At 48.8% G+C, this 24,563-nt stretch overlaps 1 protein-coding gene and 1 long non-coding RNA gene across 2 annotated transcripts; both read left to right on the top strand.

The window, feature by feature from the left end:
- Positions 1-2,941: 2,941 nt before the first annotated feature.
- On the top strand, positions 2,942-7,725 carry LOC140680863 (coiled-coil domain-containing protein 180-like). Its single transcript, XM_072919703.1, has 7 exons — positions 2,942-2,949; positions 3,747-3,823; positions 4,815-4,886; positions 5,739-5,805; positions 6,003-6,147; positions 6,432-6,592; positions 7,381-7,725. Exons 4-7 carry the CDS (start codon positions 5,758-5,760, stop codon positions 7,615-7,617), a joined length of 591 nt encoding a protein of 196 aa, XP_072775804.1. The 5' UTR covers positions 2,942-2,949; positions 3,747-3,823; positions 4,815-4,886; positions 5,739-5,757; the 3' UTR covers positions 7,618-7,725.
- Positions 7,726-16,837: 9,112 nt separating this feature from the next.
- LOC140680871 (uncharacterized) lies at positions 16,838-17,677 on the top strand. The gene is made up of 2 exons (XR_012052252.1): positions 16,838-16,956; positions 17,384-17,677. It is a non-coding gene; the product is annotated as an uncharacterized lncRNA (long non-coding RNA).
- Positions 17,678-24,563: the final 6,886 nt, after the last annotated feature.

Below are 24,563 nucleotides of genomic sequence, written 5' to 3'. Positions count from 1 at the left end.
ACCAGTGCAGATGGGACACTCCCCGCAGAGGAATCACCCTGAGTCAAATCACAGGACAGGGCAGATGTTTTGGGAATGCAACCTTAGCAAAGCAGAAAGGCAACTTCTGCACCAAAGTTGTCAAACCCAACAGAAAAACTAACAAGTGGGTGATCCCATCTGCGTCTGGGATGTGGGTTTGCCAAAGGTCCGGAGTGAGTCCTTGTGTGTTCCTTGCCAAATTCAATGACTCTACCGATTTCTGTGTTCAAGTTCTGATTGTCCCCAGGGTCTTGTATCACTCAGACGAAGAGATATACCATCTTCTCGAAGAACCTAACAGACTCCACAAAAGGGAAATCATCACAGGTATAACTATCGCGATGCTGCTCGGCTTGGGAGCAACTGGCACAGCCACGGGTGTCTCAGCCATCGCAACCCAACAGCACGGACTCTCTCAGCTGCAAATGACCATCGACGAGGACCTGCAGAGGATCGAGAAATCCATCTCCTACCTAGAGAAATCAGTCTCTTCGCTTTCAGAAGTGGTCTTACAAAATAGGCGGGGTCTGGACCTTTTGTTCATGCAGCAGGGAGGACTGTGTGCAGCCTTGAAGGAGGAATGCTGCTTTTATGCAGATCATACGGGAGTCGTTAAAGACTCCATGGCAGAACTCCGAGACAGACTGGCTCAGAGAAAGAGAGACAGGGAGACCCAGCAGAGCTGGTTTGAATCCTGGTTCAATCAATCACCCTGGCTCACCACTTTAATTTCCACCCTGGTAGGTCCACTGGCAATACTGCTTTTAGCTATTACCATAGGACCATGCCTGCTGAACAAACTAGTCTCGTTTGTTCAGGCCCGTCTGGAAAGGGCAAACATTCTGTTCACAGGCCACCAACAAATGCTGTAAACCAAAAAACTGCAAACACAGTCAGTAGCTAAAGCCTTCAACACCTGCCTTGAAAAATCTACCCAGATCTACCAAACTACCCTTTCCTTAACAAGTTGCAAGTTTGTACCTCACTCCAGTGCCTATACCTACGACTACCTCATTTTGTATGTGATAAGGAGGGGGGAGATGTGGTAGGTAAGGGACAGGCGGAGCGGAAGATCACGGGATGTGACGGAAAGATAGACCCCTCCCCTTCTCTCTTCCCCATGTTAGCTATTAACCCCTGAAGCCCCAGAAGCGTGTAGCCACACCTGTCCCGGTAAATTTCCACTCCCGACTAACCCCTGAGACCCCCCAACCCCCCTCTGACGTAGCAAAGACCCCCAAGACTATTTAAACCCACGAGATAGGATAATAAGGGCTTTTCGACCGTCTGCCACATTGGTATCTGCGTGTGTTGATTAGCCCGAGCGGCCTGGAGAGGCCAGGCCGCCATGCTGCCTTACCTGAACCAGGTCACACGTTGCCCCTTATAAAGGCAACACATATGGTCTACAGGGTTTCATTTTTCTTCCCATTTCAGGAGGCCTTCACCACTCCTGACACGAATGGGATGTTACAAGATTTCATTGCTCCTGCTGTTCCAAAAGAGAGTCTCGGAGATGAGAGCAAAAAGATGGTGATGGGACTGGATCCTGACAAATTCCCTTTGTTGAATCCAAGTGGAATGGATACATCAATATTTAATGATTTGGCAATAAAAGTTATTGAAAATTTAGCTGGGTAAGTACTTGTTTGCCTGAAGGTATTTTTCTGTCCAAATCATTATTTATTTTTTCTTGGCCCAGAACTAGTGAATAGATTGGTCATAGGTAATACTACTAGATATTTTCTAATCTGTCAGAATCTGTGGGTATTGGTGATTCTGAGATTGTAGAAAGTCTCTCTTTCTGCCCTGTTGCCAAAGAAGCCATAATTCGTCTGTGCTGGTTTCAAGGTTGTTTATTCATGCTTATCTATAACATGTTCTGCTGCCCTGCCGCAGGTCTGTCCTGCAGGGCACTGTGCAGGGCTTTGCCTCCAGTGGGATGTTACAAACATTATATAGCAGAAACTACGTGTGCTATATTTACAATAATGTGCCAATATCTATCATCTACGTTGAACAGTGTGTCCCCAGCCTAAATCAACAGAAAAATGCCAACACCACAGTGAAACATGGAGGGCATGAAGAAGGAGGAAAAGGACAAGACACACCCAATTTCCTCTATCTTGTCCCCTCTGAACCCCTAATCTAGAAACCTAAAATTTTACTTTTGCACCCGTGTCACATTTAATTATTACTCTTATCAAACACTCAAAGCTTGTAATTCATCCTGTAAGATTGAAAACTCCTCTCCACAGAGGAGATCTCCACAGAGATCACAGACAGTGTCTCTCGGGGCTCTGTACAGGGGGGTTCCTGACCCCTGCCAGGGTCCCAGGCCCTCCAGGGCAGCCAGAGGGAAGCCCTGGATTCCCACACTAATCAGTCTAAGTTTAAAAATTATTCTAGCTGAGACTGCTTTCTTTTTAAAACCAAGATTTCTCATAGCCAAAAATACCCCTTTGTCAGTGACATCTAGCATACAATGATAAATTTTAGGTATTTAATTATTATCTTCTAGAGCCTTATTTTAGTTAAAGGTGATTACCTGCTCCATAGTTGACTGTATATACAATGTGTAAAATGAAGAGTGTGATAAATGTTTGATTTGTAAATAGTATTTAATGTAGTTTTGGTTGTAGAAAATCCAAAATTCCAGTCCTATGAAATCAATCAGTCCTATGAAATTACTTCTATATACACTGTCAGTTGTAAAAGTAACCCTAGCTGTTAAATACGGTCTCAGAAATTTAACTCACTTAGCACATGATAGGGATAGAGAACTTTCCTAGTTTGCTATATATAATACAGTATAGAACATAAAATGGCAGGATATGCAGTAGTACTTAGCTCTTTATTTTTTTTTTCTTTTCAGATTTGATCCATCAAAAAAATACCAAGACCTAAATTGGGGGAAAAAGAATCCAGGTGTGCCTGTATTTCTTTTAATACTTTGTTTTCATCTAAATTTTAGTTCCTGACATTTTACTGCACAGGTCTAGCATGGTCCAGGCCAGTGACTTCTATGCTAGGAACGCTGAAATAGTTGTGTTTCTCAACTCTTTCCCTGGACATCTTTACTTAGATAAAGATGATTTTGGGCTCCTAAAGCAATGAAAACTGTAGAATGAGATAATAATGTTATAAAGAGTCCCTGTGTTTGTGATAGCAGAAGGGAGATGGTGTTGAGAAAAGAAGCAGAGCAGAAATCATGATGTATATAGGGAATCAGGGATCCTTCTCACAGTGTATCATCATCTACTCAAAGGTGAGCACAGAGGTAACCCCAGATGCTCCCTACCTAGTGTTCCCATTTCCTCATCTCTCTTCTGCAGACCTTGACTCTCCCAGCCATTTCCAAAGCTACCCTCAATCTCTTCCACATGTGCAAGTCCCCATGACCACCAATACTATGAATGCAGCCCAATCATTCTCCTTCTTCACCTGCCTCCAATCTGCTTAAAATCTCCTCCCTTTACCATGAACTTTCTGTGACATTCCTGGGACTCATGCCCCAGCAACCTTTACAGCTGTAGCCACTTCTGGGTTACTTCAGGCCTGTCTGACAGAAATGATCGTTCCTGTAGTTGTCCCCTCCATATTGTTAGGAAATGTTATAGAAATAAGAATACAAAATATATGTACTCATAAAAAGCACTTCAGTTGGCATTTAGGCAATATTCTTCTTTCCTTGTTAACTATAAGCAGTTCTTCCCCCAGTATAGAAGAAGTTATCTGATGTATATTCTCAGAAGTCTACTAGCAAGGGGTCATCTCGGGATGAAACCAAGAGAAAAAAAAGGTGAGAGCCCTAAAAGGAGGAATTCCACTTTAGAAATTCCTATGCAAAAATTTCCCTAAACTTTGTTCATTGAAAGATTCTTACTGCTTATTTGTATAGCCTTCTTTCCATCTACTGCTTATTACTTGGAATCTCTTACCTGTTAATGTCCACATGATCAGCTTTGTGGGGTTTTTTTCCCCTACATTTTGACTGGAAAAATATTTTTTTTTTCTCCTTCATCTGCTGCTGTTTTGTATTTTGAAGTTGTTGAAATATAGACTAACCCTTAAATCACTGTGGCTTAATTTTGTGTCTAAATAGTTTGTTTTCAGCTTAGTCCGCAGATTAATGAATTGAGCTACTGTAATAGTGAAAACAACAAAAAATTTTGAACAACGGAGAGTTTAGAAGAGAATTCTGAGAATCTTTTTCCATCAAAATACTATCTTTGTATTGTCCTGGTTTGGGAATGGTATTCCCAAATTTTGTGCTCCTAACAAAACACTCCAAACTGTGCACTGCTTGCTCCCTCCCCTTTCCCTGCAGCAGCTGGAGGGGAAAATTGGAGGCACGAAAGGTGAAGATAAAGTTGAGATAAGAACAATTTACTAGAAACAGCAATGAGATAAAAAAAAAAAAAAACTAATAGTAACAGCAGCAATGTTAATAGCGAAGTGTACAAGAGAGGCAAGTGATTCACGTGTGAATGCTCCCCATGAGGAAACCCCTGAGACTGCCACCACATTCCCCAACAGCAGAGACCCTTCCAGCCACCCCCACAATGATGAGAGGTGGTAAGAATAACCTCCAGATCCTGGCCACTGGCTACTGCATGAATTAACCCTGTCCTGGCCCACAACCAGGACACATAGAATAGTAGTTCTAGAGTTAGGTTTTTTTCTAATTTTTCCTCAGATTCATGTCTGTCGTATGACTGACTAGCTCAAATCATCAGCCAGAGAAGGAAAACACTTGTGGATAGTTACAAACTAATGTTTTTCCTTTCCAGTGAAAAAGGCAGAAAATCTCTTACCAAGGAGGAAAGATCCCAGATATTTGGAAAGAAGCCTACAAAGTCTGAGTAAGTTGTATAATTCCAGAACAAGAAGTTAATCTGTAAAAACCCTCTATGTATGTATCTATCTGTCTATCATTGTGACCTGTAGAGTTCACCATTGACTTTTGAATTTAGCCTTGCTATTATAGGTCAAAGTACTTCCAGAACAGTTCCTTTTTGCAGTGTAATAATAGTGAAGATGTATGGCATCTGGTTCATTCTCTCTGATGTCTGAAGTGGGGGTCTCACTGGAGCCATTCTGCACATTTATAAATGGGTGGGAAATGCAAAATAGCCTCTTTTTCAATTATTTTCACACCTAAGAAGACATACATTTTATATCTTCATTCTTGTACTCAGTATTCCATTAATGAGAATAAACAAGGAGCAAACAGGTTCCATTCCTCTTCTGTAAGAAAAGTTTCATATTGTTGATATGTGCAGCTGTAGTCTGTAGAACTAAGATATTTTGTACATGCCATAAAAAACTATTCAAATTAATGCTTAAGATGTTTAAGCATTTGGGAATTTTATTCCATATTGTTCCAAAATAATTCCAGCAAACAGCTAGACCCACTGTGAAATATTTTTGCTTTATCTAAAATGCATGGTAAGGTCTTTGGGCGCAGGAATTTGGCTAAGATTGCTTTTTTGTGACAGTGATATGGCAGTGCTCTCCAGTGAGCGATTACAATAGCCCCTTATCCTGGCTGCATCTGAAGAGAATCTGTGCTAATGTGGGGGAAGGTTCTTAGGCATTCGGAAAAATACTAAAATTAACCTGAACAAAATACTTGAAAAATAGTGAATATTGCCAGTGTGATCATTTAACAGTGTGATAATATTTTAAAATTGTACATGTTTTTTGGTTTTCAGTACTTTTAAGGGGATTATTATGAATATTCTTTGGAATGGTAACAACACCTTGCTCTGCCTTGGTGAGGTAAGGAAATGTCATTTTCTTTAGTCAATTTTACTTTTCATAGGTGTACTCCCGTGTCAGAGAAATAATTTGATTCTTTCATTATTTGGCAGACTGTCCAAAAATTTTCCTTTCTTCTCCTACTGTTATATACCTAGATGTGGCATGTTTAAATGTGTTATCAACATTTTTTTCTGGTTTGTCTTTCCCTTCTGCAGGAGTTCTGTGGAGAAAAGAAGAATCCTCATATGGGAATGCTTGAAGATCTGCCAGACACATTTGAACACTGGGCAGAAATGCTCAGAGTGAAACTTCTGTCATACCAAAGGCAGACAGATGATTCCTACAATTTCTGTCTTAGAGGTAAATTCATTCAGTTAAGACTTGCATTTTCTTATGTATGTAATTTTTCAGTATGGAAGCTGAAAATTGCAGTGACCAAGAATTACAACATTGTCGTAATCCATCACACTCAGTGGAAAAACTCTAGTTGACTTTACTGGTAATTGAGCCAAAGTCACATTTTTGAGCAGGTGTATGTTTCTCAAAGCATTGCACCTAGAAAAAGGAATGTCAGGGACACAATCTCTGTGAGAGGAAATTCCAGGCTGTTTGTATCACATGCACACCATGTCTTTTCCAAAAAGAATTTCAGGATCAGCTGAAGTGGTTTGAGGAGGAGCTCTCTTCTGTTTCCCAACTGGTCGTGGAAAGTCTTTTAAAAGAACATGAGCAGAAGCTCAGCTCTTGTACTGGTCATATTCAGCATCTCTTCAATAGGCAGCTGAAAGACTGGGGGGATGTGAAGGTATGTGTATATTGGAATGCTTTGTAGTGTAACCCATGGTAAGTGTATCAGATTGCTAAAATTTTGATTTTCTCATTCTCACTGTTTGCTTCATCACTCTCTGCTGAGCTGATGACAGATACAGTTTTTTGTATTTGCAGTTAGCCTGCTTAGTTCTCCTGGAAGCTTTGTATTTTGTGGAACTCTGTCCCTTCTCTCCCAGCTTCCAGCACTTCCAGCACTGCCTCTTTCTAATCTCAGCTCTGCCTGTCATCTTACACTTGCCTGTCAGCTCTGTGAGGGCTGTGACCTTGTAGTATGGCCAGACAGATCCTACTGTATGGGTGCACTCCTTTGTAAGAACTGTGATATAAGGATAATGAAATACTGTATTTACCATCATTCATAAAAAAGGCATATTTTATCAAGTAATATCAGAACTGAGAACAGAATCGTAATGGAGATTACACAGAAAATGCTAGAGTGTCTTTCAGATTGTGTCTTGAGTATTAAAAATTAGGTAAAAATTACAAATATAGAGATATACAAAATACTTGACTTACCATGTGGTAGAAGAGATGATTTTTTTTGTTGAAAATAAATCCCAGAGTGAGATCAGAGGCCAGCAGAGAGGCAATTTGGTGCATCTTGCAGTGCAAAGCTTATATCCAGACAGTCAAGAAGTAGCTCCATTTTCTTTGTGTTTCTGAATACCTTTATAGAAGATGTTTGTGGTTTACTTCTTCCTTTTTATGACTCACAGTATATTCTTTACTGAAGGCATTTCTTTCTTACATGTTCTCTTAAAGACTGTGCACAGGAGAAAATTACATTACTCCCTAGGACACCCAAATAACTCCCTTCAGCTGGAGGTTTTGTGCCAAGAGGAAATAAAAAGGCAAAAAGATCAAACTGATGGGGTTCACCTCAATACAAAGATGTTGCAGGTAATTGTAAAGCCCTTGCTTAATGTGAACTTAAATATTGCATTTGGAAAGGAGGGTGTATTTTGGATACATTTTTCTTCCCCATCAAAGGAAACCTGAATTTTTTTTTCAGTTTTAAGCAATCCTGTTCATATATCGCTATATTTTAAGTGGTCTATTGTCAGCATTAGACATAAATATATCTGCACACATACAGCTGCTTAGATACATTGTGGAACTTACTGATATTTTATATAATTCATAGAAACAAAGGGATAGGAAGTTCAAGGTTGTGGTTGCGAGAGGAAGGCAATGGAAGGCAGTGGAGTTGAAGGAAGGACAAGGGAAAGACAAAAGGGGGTTGCTAAGACAAGGCAGGGAGAGTAGAAAAGGCAAGGCAAGTCAAAAAGACAAGGCAAAGCAAGGCTAGGGAAGAAAGGGGTAGGGAGATGAAGGTGAAGGATGGGTAAACAAGGCAATGAAAGGGAATGGAGTGGTAGGAAGGACAAGGAAAAGATACGCAGGGGTCAGTGAAGCAGTGCCAGGTTAGAGTGGGCAAGGTTGGCAGGACTCAGAAGGGGAAAGCTAGAAAATGGAAGGGCAGGGAAGATATATTTAGCTATGTCAAGGTGGGGATAGGCATGCAAGGTATTTCTGTTGCCTTGCCTTGCCCATTTTACACCGTCCTTGCTTTATTTTGTCATTCACATCCTTCTCGTCCCTTGCCTTGCCTTCTCCAGCTATGTATTGCCTTACTGATCTCTCATGTCTTTCCCTTGTCTTTCCTGTGACTTCATTGCCTTGCATTACCTTGCTCACCCATCCCCTACCTTGACTTTTCTTCTGCTATTTTCCCTGGCCTTGCCTTCTGTTGCCTCCTTCTCTTGAATCTCACTTCCTTGCCTACTCCTGCTTTGCCTTGTCTTGCCTTTTTTACTCTACCCCAAATATTTTTGCCATGCCTGACCATCCCTGCTCTTGCTTTACTGAACCCTCTGTGTCTTTCCATTGCCCATTTTACGATTCCCTTATCTTGCATTTCCCTGCTTACTCATACCCTACCTTGATTTTCCTCCTCCTTTTTGCCCTGTCATTGCATTACTCCTCCTCATTCTCTTTCCCTTGCCTACCTCTACCTTGCCTTGCCTTACAGGCCCAGCCCTTTTCTTGCATGGCACTGCTACCCCTCCCTTGCCTTGCATTACCTTGCAGACCCTTTGCCTCCCCGTCGTCATCTGCTTACTTCTTTCTTCTCCATTGCCTTGCCAGTCCCACCCCTCCTCTAACTTGGCTTGCCTTTCCTATTCCAACCCTGAATTGCTGTGTCAACCTCTCTCTGTGTTCCCTGCACTTCCTACCACTCCACTGTTGCAGTCTTCTCTTGCTCTGATCCTTGGTTCAGCTTGGTCGGGGGAACCGGCAAAATAAATGAGGAATGGGTACCATGGTCTTGCCTGAAACATAAAGATTTTAACAACAAAATAACAAATGTGGAAAACTGCATAGTCTGGGGGCAAGATCCAAAGACCCAGGGGCATGGTGAACGGAACAAGGCAGAGGGGTCTTCTGAGGGCAAGGGTCCAATCACAAACGCAAACTCGGAACATGACCTTACACGCAACAGGTTCCAAACCAATTGAGAACAAGAACCAGAAATCTGACCAAATGTCGGATAGTTCTATTAACATATTGACTCCCATGGCCCCACTCCTTTCGCCATGACCTGACTTGGTGTCCTGTTCCCTGTGGTCTCATACTGAGGCCAAACCACCACTCATTCCAGCCAGACGTGTTTCCACATCTTCCCCTCTCTTTAGAAAAATTTTCTGTAAAGATTTCTGAACAGCTCTTAATAGACAACTTACAAAATAGGGTAACAATAGAAACACAACAACAACAGCTCCAAAAATCAGTAAACCCGTCTGACCAAAGATAAAGCCCAACCAGATAAGTTCCATTTTTTGAATAGTCATTTGAGCCACTCTTCATCATCTTCTACTTGCAGTTTCTTGACTCCCTCTCTGAGAATTTGGATGCTTTTGTGTATGGACTCACTTGCTGTGATCTGAAAGATTCATGCAGCACATGCCAGGAAATTTCCCTGTTCCGGTGCAGCCCAAGTCCAGCAATTTGCTGGCACACAAATCCAAAACCAGGCATAGACATGGTGCCTACACCAACCCGATCTTGTGTTTGCTGACACCGCTAGTGCCCAGATCCAGAATTTTTCAGATGCTTGCAGAGCATAATTCCAGGAATATGCTGGCACAGAAAGTTGAAATTAGGCAATTTCCCAATGCTGTCACTTTCCCTGCCCAGATCTGGCGTACGCTGGCACTGCCAGTGCCCAGATGTGGCAATTTCCCAGTGCCAGCACAACCCCAATGCAGCAATTTTCTGGCAAAGAAAGCCAAAACCTGGTAGCTTCCCGGCGCTGGCATTAGTACCGCCCTAATCTGGTGTGTTGGGGTTGGTTTAAAAGAAGAAGGAGACCTTGGCTTAAAGCCTTGGGAAAACCCTCTCTAGTTAGGGTGAGCAGGAGCTCCCACCCATAATCCTCTTGTTCAGTTATGCAGATTGTTACTAGAAAGTTCTGACTTCTCTTTGCTTCCATTGCTTACTTCTTACTGCAAGAATTGTCATATTCTGAATCGTTCCTTCCTCTTGGATCCTTCCCTCAGATCCCACCTTTACCCCTCCCCATATATAAATGCATCAATATCCCTGCTAGACACTGGACCCAGGCTTTCTTCTCGTTCGCTCTCTGTACTCTGCACGCCGTCCTGTTTGTTGTGTTCGCCTTCATTGAAGTTCTGTTTCCCGACAACCAGATCAAAGCAGTCTTTCTTTGTAAAGTCACCAGAGCCAGTTCTCGGGGAAACCACTGGTCATCCGTCTGGGCGAGGACCAGAAGGTTCTACTGGTGTTTGCTGGCACCTCCAGTGCCCAGATCTGGAAATTTCCCTCTTCCGTCGCTGCTCACGACCAGCAATTTGCTGGCAAAGAAAGCTAAAACCTGGCAAGTTCCCGTTGCCGGCACCACCCAGTCTGGGGTTTGCTGGCAGCAGGACCCCAGGAAGGAAGGAAGGAAAAGAGGAAGGGGTCCAGATCCAGTCCTTCCTGGCACCTGGAGCCTGAAATGTGGTCTTTGCTGGCACTGCCAGTGCCCAGATCTGGAAATTTCCCTCTTCAGGCACAGCCCAAGTGCAGCAATTTGCAGGCACAGAAACCCAAAACCTGGCAACTTCCTGGCACTAGGTCTAGCCCTGCCCACATCTTGTTTGCTGCGCCAGTACCCAGGTTTGGAAATTTCCTGGTGCCAGCAGTGCCCAGATCTGGCAGATTTCTGTTGCTGCCAACAACACGGCCCAGATCTGGTGTTTGCTGGCACCGCCAGGGTCCAGATCTGAAAACTTCTTGGTGCCAGCACATCCCAAACCCAGTGATTTGCTGGCACAGAAAGCCAAAATTTGGAAGATTCTGGGTTCTGGCTCCAGCATCATCCAGATCTGCTGTTTGCTGGGACCTCCAGTACCCAGATTAGGAAATTTTTTGGTGTCTTCACAGCCCAGGTGTAGCAATTTGGTTTTCAGCTACCTGAGGAAGAGAAGGCTCCGCTCAGACTGTGGCTTTCCTTTTTCTTGGAACTGTTTAACCCAGCTCTGGACAGAAAACCCAGAAAAACACCAGCAGCTCACACCTGTGGCCCACCGAGGTCTGGGACCCTGCATTCCAGGGCCAGAGGGACTGAGAAGAGACCGAGTGAGCCAACTACAACCCACAAACAGGACTTTCTGAATTGCCATCTCTTCAGAACTGAGAGGGGTTTTATTTCATATTATTCATGCTTGTGAATACTTTACCTGATAAATAAACTGTTTTTTTTCATTTTTCTCCAGGGAAGTCTTCTCCTGAAATAGTAGGGGGAGGGGCCACTTGAACTTGATTTGTAGACGGACTCCTTTTGGAGCTTTCCTCACAACATTTGCCCTAAACCAGGACAAACAGTCACAATTGTGCCACTTCACCAGTGGCACGACTCCCCAGCCCCCCAGGAAAAGAAAGGACATGTAACGTTCTCCAAACATTTGGCCTGCTTTGCTGCAAAATACATGCTGCACACACAGTGCAGTGTGGAAAGCCAAGAGAAGCTGCAGTAGGTGGCAAATCTTGGGACAGAAGCTCGACCTTGTTCTCCATGAGAGGTTCTTGACAAGAGCAGACAGGAGAAGACTCCTGGAAAAGTGAAACAGCTTTCCAGAAGTGAAATGAAGATGAAAGAAACTATCTAAAATGTTTTCCTCTTTATTTCTATGCTCCCCTCTTCCATGTTGCCCGACGTCTCCATGATGTGAATTCCAAATGAATCTCACCTCTAAGATGGGTCACTTAGCAAGTTATAAACACTCTAAAATACCATGAGCTACACACAGTTTTCCTTCCCCTGTTTTTACTGGAAAGCAACGCTGGAGACATAAGTGCAGTGCTTGGGTCACGTATGAATCCTACACCAAGGGAATGTGCCCCAATAGTGTTTGAACCTCAGCAAGGACAATGCACAGCAGCGACACAGAGGAGGGGATTTCTCTGCCAGTGTGCAGGAGTCAGGACTCTGGATCTGGGCTCAACACTGCAAAGTTCCCGTGTTTGGACAGAGGAAGGGGCTGTCCCCGGGGCGCGCGGGGCTCGGCCGTGGGGCGAGCGGGGAACAGACACGCGGACAAACGGCCTCGGTGCTTCAGTTGCAGAGGCAGCAGCGGCGGCGGCGGCAGCAGCGGCGGCAGCAGCGGCAGCAAAAGCAGTTTTTCTCTTCTTTCTCTTTCTCTTCTTTCTCTCCGGCTGTGGGACACCTTCCTCTCGGCGTCCCTCACCCGCTGTCCCTCCCCTCTCCCCGCCTCCTTCTCCCCCATGCCGGGCCGGGCCATGCCCCTGGCCCGCCCCCGGCCCCGGGCGGGGCTGCCCCGTCCCCGTCCCCGCCCGCCCCGCCGCGGTCTCGCCTCCGCCCGGCTCTGGGCGTGCTGGCGGTGGCGCTGCTGGGCGGGCATCAGTGCCTGGGGCTGGGGCGGCATCGCCGCCCTTTGGCTCCGCCTGGCCCGAGCCCGGCCCCGGCCCCGGCGCAGGCTCCGGCCCCGGCCCCGGCCCCGGCTCCTCCCGGGCCCCGCGGAGGACACACGCGGCACGGCCGCGCCCGCCGCCTCCGCCGCGGCTTCCCCGGCCCGAGCTCCGCCGCTCAGCAGCGCGGCCGCCGGCCCCGAGCCTCCCGTGTCCCGTTCCCGAGACCGAAGGCCTGGGGATGGCCGGCCCGAGGCGGTTGAGGGGCGCTCGGGGGCCGCTCCTGGCCCCGGGCCGAGCGCTGACAGCCGCGTCCCGCCCGCAGGGAAGGCGCAGGAGGCGCTGCAGCAGCGCTACCGAGTGGGTTCGCTGCTGGGGCGCGGCGGCTTCAGCAGCGTCTTCGCAGCCACGCGGCTCTCGGACGGTGCCCCGGTGAGCGGCGGGGCCGGCGGCGGGCGCAGGAGGAGGAGGAGGAGGAGGAGGGGGAAGAGAAGGAGGAGGATGGAGGAGGATGGAGGAGGAAGAGAAGGAGGAGGAGGAGTAGGATGGAGGAGGAAGAGAAGGAGGAGGAGGAGGAGGCGGAGGAGGAGGAAGAGAAGGAGGAGGAAGAGGGAGGAGGAGGAGGAGGCGGAGGAGGAGGAGGAGGAGGGAGGAGGAGGATGGGGCTCGGCAGGGCGGGCGGTGAGCTGAACCCGGTGGTGCCTTTGGTTTGCAGGTGGCCATCAAAAGGGTGCCACGGAACCGCGTCCGGCACTGGGACGAGCTGGTGAGTGAGCGGGGCCAGCGGGAACATCCGGGCCATGCCGGGCGGGGATGAGGCGAGGCCCGGCATGGGGGAAGCCACCAGGACCCCTCGAAGGGGAGCAGGCGTGGGGCCAGCGCAGGGCGCAGAGCATCCTGGGCTGGCTGAGGGATTCCCCAGCCCTGGCACGACATCAGTCCCACTGGTGGCACCGTGGTCCTCCCGCAGCCTGAAGGCACCAGCGCACCCCTGGAGATCGTCCTGCTGGACAAGGTGTCCACTGGCTTCCCTGGTGTGGTCCAGCTGCTGGAGTGGCTTGAGCTCCCCAACAACATCGTGATGGTGCTGGAGCGGCCAGAGCGGTCTCAGGACCTCCTGCATTTCATTCGGGCACGGAGGTTCCTGTCTGAAGAGGTGGCACGGCAGCTGTTCCGCCAGGTGCTGGAGGCCGTGCGGCACTGCACCAGCCGCGGAGTCCTGCACCGCGACATCAAACCAGAGAACATCCTGGTTGACCTGGCCACTGGCCAGGCAAAATTGATTGACTTTGGCTGTGGCGCCTACCTGCAAGACACAGCCTACACTCACTTTGCAGGTGAGCCCGGGCAGGGGTGTGCTCCCGGTCCCGCCATCTCATGGCCCAACATCTCACAGGCCAAGCTGGGTGTGGCAGCGAGGATTCTCCCTTTTGCTGCCAGTCAGGGTACTGAGCCTTCCCCTGAGTTGCTTTTGAGTGGGGCTGGGTGGGGAGGCATCTTCCAGCCCCACTGGCAGCCTTTGCCCACCACTCTGCCTGGGGCTGGGGTTGGAGCAGCAGTAGCCAGCCCGACAAAAGCACCCGTGGGTGGGGGTAGCATAGGAGGGAGCCAGAACCAGTGCACCAGCCAGTTTGGTGTGCAGGCGAGAGGAAGGGCTTGGGCTGCTCCACTCACCTTGTTTGTCTTGGCTTCATAATATTTTTGGGGCACTGCAGGCAGGGAGGATAAGGACATGTTTTTTCCCCCAGCCCTGAGTGGGTTTTTGCCTTGCATGTCACGGTCAGGCCTTGCTGGGGCTTCTGCTGCCCTCTTCCATCACCAGTGGCTTCTTGTCCAGCCCTGAGTTTGTACACATGTCCCAGGTGCTGGCGAGAGTGCAGCAGTCGCCCCGTGTGCCACTGGGGCGGCCCCTGCACGCCCAGGGATGCTGGGGCCAGGCTCTGGAAGCAGCAGCATGCCCCTGATGAACTCCATCTGTATTCCATAGGAACACTGTCATACAGCCCCCCAGAATGGACCCACTTGGGCTGGTACCATGGCGAGGCAGCAACGATCTGGTCCCTGGGCATCCTGCTGCACCAGATGGTCTGCGGGCAGCACCCTTTCAGGAGGGGCCGGAAGATCAGCTGGGACCATCAGCTCTCGCTGCCACAGCGGCTCTCTCCAGGTGGATCCTCATCTCTGGCCACGGGGGAATACCAGTGCTGGGAGACAGCAGCAGCTCGTGAGCATCTCGCTCTGGCAGCCGCTGAGGAGGTGCCACATGTCCTGCTCTCCTGCTCTCCTCCACAACAGGGAATTGATGGGAAAGTTTAGGCCCAGCTCGGAGCACAAAAGCAGCATGGCCTGGACATGGGAAGAGTGGGGCAAAGCAGACAGGAGCCTTCTCTAGCTGACCGGTGGTTTCTGGTTTCTCTGCCCAGAGTGCCAAGATCTTATCAGGTGGTGTTTATCCATGCACTTCTTGGACAGACCCTCCTTAGAAGACCTGGTCTGTGATCCTTGGATACAGGATATTCACCTGCCATAGAAGAAGGGAGAGAGCCACATGCACACTTTGCTCCAGGGCCCTGGTAAGTTACAGGTCCACACATGCCCTGGCAATCAGAAGCAAGGAAACCCAGAATTTTTCCCTGCCTGTATCAATGCACTGGGATTGCTGGGTGGGAACACGCAGCCCTTGTGCTGGAGCTGAGCTGCTCTGCCCAGCACTGGTGGCTGCCATCAGAGCTGGTTTTGCTTGTCCTGCTTCCCTGACAGCTGGGGCCCTGGGCAGAACCCTGACAGCCTGGTCTGACCCCCAGGGAAGGAGAAGGAGCTCCTGGAGAAGCTGTACCAGGTGGGGCTGCTGCTGCTGCTGGAGACAGAGAGGGCAACATCAAGGATGACAACCTCTTCCTCAAGTTGGCCACTGGCAGCTGAAGATGATGGACTTCTGGCGCCATCTTCAAAGCCAGGCTCCACAGCGAATTCGCAGATGAGTCCACAGCCGGGGAAATGCTCCCAGATTTGGGCATTGCTCAGACTGGCTGGGAACAAAAGTTTCTCCCTTTGCTGAGGCAGATGCAACTTCAGTCGGCTGCCCAGCTGCTTTTTGGCAGGGCTGGGGGCATGGGCTGGGGTGGATACAAAATGGGAGTGGGCTCCTGGCCCTGCCAACAGCCCCCAGCACCCAGCATGGCCTGGGCTGGGGCTGGGGCTGGGGCTGGGGCAGCCAGCCCGGCACAGAGAAACCCCCATGGCAGGAGCAGAGGTGGGATTCCAGAATCTGTACAGGGACTGCTTTGCTTTGCAGGCAAAGAAGGGCTTGGGCTGCTCCACTGCCCTTGTTTGCTTTGGGATCACCGTTATTTTGTGGGGGCAGTGTAGGAGGGAAGAGAGAAAGTGTGGCCTTCTCTCCCCCATGGGTGGGATTTTCCCTAGCATGTAGGGGTTGGGCCTTCCTCAGACCTCTGACAGAGATAAGAGTTTTTTTCTTGTTTCCCCTTGTCTCTAATCTCTTTTCAACAGTTTGATGTTTGTTTTTCTAGAGGAAGCGTTCTATGTAAGGTCCAGTCGGGATTGGGAAGTGCCTGGGAGCAGCTGCAGCGTGGATGGGCCGTGCCCTTGGAGAAGGCTGAGGACATCGTTTGGGACCAGCTTTTCTCCCAGCGGAGGATGGCGTGAGGTGAGTCCCCGTCTGCTTGGCATGGTGGGATCAGAGCTTTTGGGAGACGGCAACAAGCACAAGGAGGCTCCTGCTCTGGGCAGCTGCTGAGGGGCTGGATGTGCTGTGGCTGGCTGCAGGCTGGGAATGTCCTGCCCTCCTGCTCTGCTCCCAAAGGCAGCAGTGATGGGCAGCTCTGGGCACAGCTCTGGGCACGGCCAGCATGGCCTGGGCTCTGTGGGCAGCTGGGACAAGGGGACAGCAGCCTTCAGCTGACGGGCGGTTTCTGGTTTCTCTCCTTGCAGCCGGGCTCTGCGGGTGCTGAGGCTGCTCTGGGCTCTGCCAGGGCTCTGCTGGGCTCTGCCCCGGGCACAGCTGGGCTGGCTGTGCCCTCACATTGCTCTGACAGCTTTGCATCAGACGAGCCCGTTGGAGCACAGTGCCTGAGCTTTCTGCTTTGGCAGGTGAGTGAGACTCCCCTGCAGGCCAGGAGATTGCAGCTGGGGACACACATCCAATTGGCAAGGACCCAAACTCTCCATAGTCCCCGCTGAACCCCTGAATCTCCGCAGGAACACCTGGATCTCCACTATTCATTCTTCATTTCTTTTTGGCTGGAATTGTGCAGTTGCACTTTCTTCCTCCTCTAGGAGTGCCATGAGTGGCCAAAGCTGGCAAATGAGCCATGTTCCTGAGGCAGTGCAGTCTGGAGCTATGGATGGAGAATTGCCCTTCCCACTTCCAAAGCAGAGCAAAAAGCCGTAAGTGGGATTTTTCATCCGTAAGAAACCCCTGACAATTTCAGAGGGAATGTGCAGCTCATTCCCAGAGTGAGAAGGAAGGTCATCTTCTAAAGGATTTGAGGCTTGACAGAGTTTAGATTCCCAGTCCTGCCTGGAGCTGGAAGGGCCCCAATCAATTTCCTATTGCTTTGACGACAATTTAAAAAAACAATGTTGGAAGCAAACCCCAAAAACTTTAAGAAAGGCTGCTGAGGTCAGTAAGATGGATCCATGCCATCAGCACATTTACAATGTAAATAACTGAGTTCTTTTTTAAAAAAGATCATTTACCTCTTAATGCAAAGTTACAGAAGTTGTTTCACTAACACTTGGATTTTATTTGTATCTTTTACAATTCATCTAATTGTATTTTTTTTCTTTTTCCTTTTTTTTTTTCTTTAAGTAGAGGTCCTGGCCCTCTTCCAGCCAAAAGGGAAAGGGCCCCACCAAGCCTTGTTACCCACAGACAACATGGTAAAGCTGAACACTAAAGGACCTTGGGGGCATTATTCTGGAATTAAAAAGTTGCCAGCTCCATGGACAACAGAATTATTGTTCCTAACCTGAATGACATTGAGCAAAAAGAATGAAGAACGGTGTCACTAAAGTACTACTGACGTTTGCCAAAACACCTCCAGAGTTTCACCAAGAGATCAGTCATCAAAAATGTTTTGGAAATTTAAAGACCAAGGTAGCCAAAGCACTCAGTGTCACTAATTGCTGGGTATGGTCTCAGCTGAAGTTGGGAGGAATGGGGTTCCCTTGGAGGGCCCACCCTGTGGGGTGGCCAGAACTCTGTCAATGGGCTCAGCCTCGTAACGGAGTCAATGAAGGGACAGTTAGAGAAACCTGTGCTGTGGGACACGGGAATACAACGATCAGTGTGACAGGATTCACTCAGATTTCCCGTCAGGAGAAACCAAACCCTGTTATAGTTATAGAGGCTACAGTGTCAGAAGATTTCTGTGCTTTACCATCACTCCCAATGTCAGTAGAACTTGGGGTGCTGCAGCTGGTCAGTGTCAGTGTCACACCACTCCCAGCTGCAGGGCCCCCATTTAGGGTCCTTCAGCAATGACCACACGGAAGACTTAGGGCCCAGAGAACATTTTCCACCCAAAGAGTGCCTTGGGTTTCCGAAAGCAAAGGATTCTGGTTCACCCTGTGCCCCATGTGCGCTGCCCCATCCCGTGGAGTTGACATGAATGAGCTGAATGGATTATTAGAAGAGGTAGCAAATGATACTGTTGAAATGTCCATTAGCACAATCTATGAGCTCCAACAAACACAAATGGGGACTCCAGAGAACCACATGGCCTTGGATTATCTGCTTGCTGGCCAAGGAGGAACCTGGGCTATCAGGGGACGGGGATGTTGCACTGCTAGCAGTGATGGGTTTGAAGGCCAACAGCCAGGAATCACCTTGACAGAAAGAGCAGTAGAAGAGTGGCAGAAGAAAATTCTTCTTGGTGGGATTGGCTTCGTGGCTGCCAAATTAGAGGCTGCTGTGAAATGCATTCGTGGCAGGGCCTGTCATCATTGCAGTGTGTGCACTTGGTGAGTTGCTGTGACACTTTGTGCTGGGAAGTGGAGTATTGAGACCTTTCTTAAAAGAGACAGTCTCAAGAAAAGAGAGGCTTTTGATAAACAACAGAGAATAGCAACTATTTAGGCATGTTTTAAAAGGAACGTGAATAGCTCTGAGTAATGAAGTTAAACTGCACTTAATTGTAGAACAAGAGGAGATGCCTTTATGGCTAATACCTAAATCTAAGCTGTGTTACTGAAAGAATTGTTACAAAGGTTGTAGTTGATTGTAGGTCTCAGGACCGATCAAAGTACCAAGGCCTGAACAGGTTGTGATCAAGGCCTGAACAGGCCCTGAGGCAAAGCTCACCACTAGATGAACCTTCCAAGCAAATGTTGTATTTGTATCCACTCATTAAGGAAGCATGATTAACAACACGATCAATGCATGTGTTCCTTGATAAAACATGGATTTATCTTTCTGTATTTAGAAACAGACAAGGCCCCATCTGGCCTTGTTTGGGGGTGAAGGATCAAAGTCAACTCCCTTGGTTCCTCCTTCAGCCCTGGCCAGGCTTTGGGAGAAAGCAGTCAGGAGAATGAAAGCAGATGTTCTCGCAGTGGCAGTGATGCCAGCTTGTTTGTTTAACAGTGTAAAAGCTGGGTCCTCTCACAGCTTTGGGGCTGGAGCCTCATTACCTGCAGAGGTGGAGGCACCTGCAGGAATTCCCAGTGTCTGGGAGTGGCTCTCCAGTCCTTGGCTTCCCCCAACTGATGTGTGGCTGTGGATGATGGTAAAGCCTGAGGCTAACTAGTGATGGATCTTTCCTTAATCACTCCAGGCAATCTCTGGTAGCAATGACTGGATGCATTGCTGAGCTTCTTTTGTAATGCTTTGCTAATGATGATGTGCTTTGCTGAGCTTATCCTTTTGTAATTCTTTGCAGCTGTGCATGATATAAATGACACAATTCCTTCAGCTGGTGTCTGTGTCTTTGGTGCTGACCCTGCCCACTGGTGAGACAGGGCCCCCTCCAGCCTAAGTGTTACCTGGAAAGACAAAACCCATCACTCCAAATGTCCCCCCTTCCTCCTTGTTCCCCCCACTTTTTACCCTGAGTGTGATGCCCTATGGTCTGGGGTATCCCCGGGGTCAGTTGGGGTCACCTGTCCTGGCTGTGTCCCCTCCCAAGCTGCCCCGCAGCCCCAGCCCCTCTCCAGCGTGGCCAGAGGAGGGGCAGGCCAGGCTTTGGCTCAGTGGGAGCTCAGCAAGAACAAAAGCATCTCTGTGTGCCCAGCCCTGTGCTCAGCACCCGGCCCAGCAGCAGCGTCTCAGTGCCAGGGTCTGTGCCATCAGTCCCTGCCAGGGGTTTCCATGGCACCTGCCAGGCCAGGTGACCCAGGTGTGGTGTCCCAGTGAGGGCTGCCATGCAAACAGTGCCCAGCACTGCCCCTTTCTGTCTGCCTGACCTGGCCTTGGCCCTGGCCCTGCTGTTTGCTGCAGGTTCCGCGGCGCCTGACCGGCCCGCGCGGCACAGGGCAGGCGGCCACGGCACAGACCCACAGCAAGGGCTCCCCTCTGGCTCTGGGCAGTGACACCAGCCCTGAGCAATGGGCTGGCGCGCTGGGGTCAGTGCGGTGTCCATGGCAGCAGTCCCTTGCAATGCCCAGTGCAGGTTGGGATGATGATCCACCCTCACAGCCGGCCCAGGGCAGGTGTGCGGTGCCCTTCCCCACAGCCTGTCTGCACAGAAGCACTTCCAGGGCTCTCTGCATTTCCCTTCCTTCACTCTGGAGTCACTCACACACCTCCCAGTGACTCACTGGGAGCTTTGAGCTGCAAGGAGTGCAAAGCTGGTCTGTCCTTCAGGAGTGGCTCTCATTCTGTCCTGAGCCAACTCTGCATTTGTGTTCATTGCAGATCTTCCTGTGTGTCTACATCATTCCTTGCAGGGCTCTGCCTTGGGGAAGGGGAACCTCCTTGGAGGTACCTAGGGCTTGGCACACACTTGAGGAGTGTGTCTGTTTTAAATGGGGAAGCTTAAGAGTTTTAGATTGCTTCAAAAAATAAAAGAAGAAAACCCCTCTTTGCCTGAGCGCAGCCAGTTCTCCAAGCACAGCAGGTCCCAGGTGACTGAGCAGAGACAGGACGGGCTTGGGCTATGTGGGGCAAGGTTGTCCACACTGCCTCAGACCTCCAGGCACAGCTTCTCTGACTAGGCCAGACATCCTCAGGAGAGTCCCTGGGCCAATATCAGTCGCTGAATGCTGCAGCCACCTCTGCTCTAAATAGAACAGTCATAAAATATACTCTTCAAAGGGGAACGTGGATTTATTGGAAGCTCTTGCAAATAGTTTTCCATCAGTATTGTAGGAAACCTCCTGACAAAGAATCTCCAGGGACTAATTCCAGCAGATAATTGGAGGCGATGATTGCACAAACCTCTCAGGACTCCAAGGCAAAAGCCCAAGTCCTTTGAAGAACCTGCCATCCCTGGGGGCATGAAGGAGGGCCCAGGGCCATTCCTGACCAAGGCTCCCCAGGGCCCCTTCCCAGCAGCTCCCTGAGGCCAGGAGTGCAGGGAGGCAGAGGCTCTGTGTAGGCAGCTCAGCTGCTGAGCAGAGCCTGGGCTGGCTGGAGGCAGCAGAAAGGCCAAGGCCTGAGCCCCAGCCCCAGGGAAGGCAGATCCTGTCCCTCCCCGCCTGCTCAGGGCTGTGCCGGGAGCACTGGCATAGGGAGGGATGCTGAGGGCAGGACAAGGGATGGCAGTGCCCAGCCTGGCTGGGGCTGTGCCAGGAGGCCCCAGTGCCTCAGGACAAGGTGTCTCCTCCTCACAGCCCTTGGTGGCAAGACGCTGCTGTGTCCCAGGGCACCAAGGCTTGGCTTCTCCTGGCCACTGCCAGCCTTGCCAGGGCCCTTGGCCATGTCCAGCACAGCTTGTCCTGCGCTGTCCCACAGCTGCTGCTGTGTCCCTGCAGGCTGCACACTCCCATCTCGCTGCCCCCCGGGCCCTGCCCTGCCATTGCCAGCTCTGCCCTGCCCCTGCCATGCCCAGGGCTTGTCTGAGTTGTCGAGAAATCACAGTTTCCCTTTTTCTGCCAACCAAGGCTATTGGTGTTTCTGTGTTGGTATTAATGAGAAGGGTAAGGGTTAGGGTAGAGTGTGGGTTTAGGGTTAGGTTAGGGTTTGGGTTTAGGCTTAGGGTTAGGTTAGAGTGTGGGTTTGTGGTTTAATGGAGAGCAAAGTGGTGTCTCAATTCAAATGATTTTAAGTTTTTCTTTCATGGTATTTTGTCTGTGAAAAGTCTGAAAATCGACATCTTTTTGGAATCTACTATCTTTTCCCTTGATCATAGCCAAGTGACCCTTCAGAACTAAGCGAAAGCATGAACTCTTTTGGCCATTTTTTAGAGGGAGGAAAAACCAAGCCCAAACCTGTTTTCTGAATCCTCTGGAAAATCTGACTTATCCAAGAAAACATGATTAGGAATGTATTGATTTTCTGTTCTGTCATTCATTCAGACACCTGTGAAGTCAGATCAGTACTGCTCTCTTTAATGACTTATGACACAGCTGATTGCCATTCAATCTCTTGAAATCATGGCCTCAGCTTTCAATGATATTTTGAATATGAGACTTTCCATTTCAGGGAGGAACAGAGTGCATTTGCACAGTTCCATTATGGGTGGTTTTTTTTCAACACACAGATTCTCTCATTTCCCATTCTTTAGCCTTAACCATTAAAGTAAACCATCTGCTTTGGAAATGCAACTCCAGTGTAACCCTTTCTACTATTTTGCTTAACTTATTTTTAGAGGCTGAAAATATTCAGTTGTAATTTGCTTTATAGAATTCTTTGTCACTGTGGGAGCAGAAAAAGATCACAGGAATTTCTCCCACCATCGATTTTACATTTTTTTAAATGTTATTATAAAGACTATTTATCAATATTTAATTTTTGCTTTCTGTGTAACTTTATTAAATCTGTACTTTAAAACGGGCATTACCTAGCAGGCTTTCAGTTCAATGACAGCAGTTGCTTTTCAGCAGGCTAATTTTCCTGTAGGACTAAACAAGGAAAGTAACTTAGGAAATTGATTTTTCTACATTGTTGCAGTGTAGGAATGGTATTCCCCAGTTTTGTGCTCACACTGATACAGCTCAGACCAGGTGTCACTCACTGACTTCCCCACCACTTTTCCTGTGGCAGGAGGAGAGAAGAGCACAAGTAGGTAAAGATCATAGGTTGAGGTAAGAACAATTTACTAGAAACAGCAGTGAAAAAATCCCACAAACGGTAATAACAACACTAAAAGGAGAGTGTACAAGAGGTGAACGAATCACACGTGATTGTTCACCATACAGAACTTGGCACACCCCACTGCGGCTTCCGGGGGTCACTTGCGGCTGTCCCCAATCCCTCCCCGGCCCCCCGGGACCCCTCCGGCTCGCTGTCCCCTCAGGGGACCGGGGTTTGCCACTGTCCCGCTGCAATGGGCTCACCAGGCAGCGGCTGGGTTTGCACGGGCCAAGCGGCTGTGCGCCTCGGTCGCCGCAAGGATTCGGGATAAAGAGATGAAGAGAGGTCAGTTGTATGCAGTCCAGAGAGATTGTATTGCCTGAATGGTTGCAGGGACAAAAGACCCTGGGCTACTGCCCAGATACAGTTTTATACAGCAAAATTAAGAGATAAGGTCTAACCAATAGAGACAGTGTCCAGCATGGGCTCATCAGAACCACCCCAGGGGTCAGGTCCAATGGGAACTGCTCAGGGGTGGGGAAAAAGGGGTTTACAGCAAAATGCTGAAGCAAAACTTTCCTGAAACAATGGGGCATACATAAATGTATCTTTTCCTCAGTTTTCCATTCCCAAGGCCTTTCTAAAACCCTTTCTCCACACTACCGCGCCAGCGCGATAGCAACACCCCACGATTTACGGCACACCGGTGGAGGAAGAACAAACCCTTTCCATTTCCCCCTGCCACGTGGCAGGTGATAGCCAGTTACCCCAAGGTCCTGGCTGTGCTCCTCCTGGCTGCTGCAAAAATTACCCCTGTCCTGGCCGGATCTGCCCTGCGGGTCCTGGCTCTTCCTCTGGGTGAGAGCCCCCCATGGCATCTGCCTGGCAAAAGGGACTTCAGGACAACCTATTACTTATGGACATTCCCCGTTCTGCCCCTGTCCCAGCTCCCTTTTTGCCTCCAGAAAACTTTGAACAGAAGTAGCACTTAGGTGCAGTTCTGCACATTCTGAACTGGCAGGAAGGGGACCCATATGTCACTATAGGCACACGTGCAGCAAGGACAAAAAAAGTTTTTGAGGGGCCTGGGTCTCAAGGTCTTTTGCTCCAGGAGTACCACCTGTTACTTTCAGATTCTGCTCAGGGATAACCAGTGGCATTTTTTTTGTTCTACACAAGACATAACCATGTGTAGCACATCAGCTGTCACTTTTTTCACCATTTATTTTCAAGTATATTCCATCAATCAGGACCATGGTGGCTCCTGCTCTGAGGTGTATTGGCCATCCCTGTAGTACATTGGTTAGTTGTTTTTTGAGAAATAGGCTCAAAATACCGCAGGGTTACTTCCTTCATTCCCATTCTTTGAGCTAAAAATGGAGTTACTGTGCAAGGCAAGGGCACTCATGTATGAACAGTGCAAAGGGGTCAGTCAAATCTGGTAACTCCAGAGCAGGGGTTGTCATCAATAACCTTTAAAATATATAGAAAGGCTGCTGGACATTCTGGAGTCCAGTGTAGCACCTCCATGGATTCCTTTCATGATTCGTACACAGGCTTTTGCAATAGTTCATAACTGGGGATCCATCATCAACACCATCCAGTCATCCCCAAAAAGGGACACAGATGTGGGCTCTGGTGTTTGACAAATTGCTTCCTCCCTTTCTTTCCCCAAACTGCACTGTCCTTGTGAGTGGGGCAGCCAGGAGATCAGACCTGGGTAGATATAGACATAGTCTTGAAAACAAATAGAGGATGTCATTGAAAATGTGCTCTGGATGGTAATATTCAACACATTCTCAACTACATGCTCTTATTC

This window comes from Taeniopygia guttata, chromosome 29 (assembly GCF_048771995.1).
Source record: "Taeniopygia guttata chromosome 29, bTaeGut7.mat, whole genome shotgun sequence".
Taxonomy (NCBI): domain Eukaryota; kingdom Metazoa; phylum Chordata; class Aves; order Passeriformes; family Estrildidae; genus Taeniopygia; species Taeniopygia guttata.
This window is presented reverse-complemented; position numbering and strand designations above follow the sequence as displayed.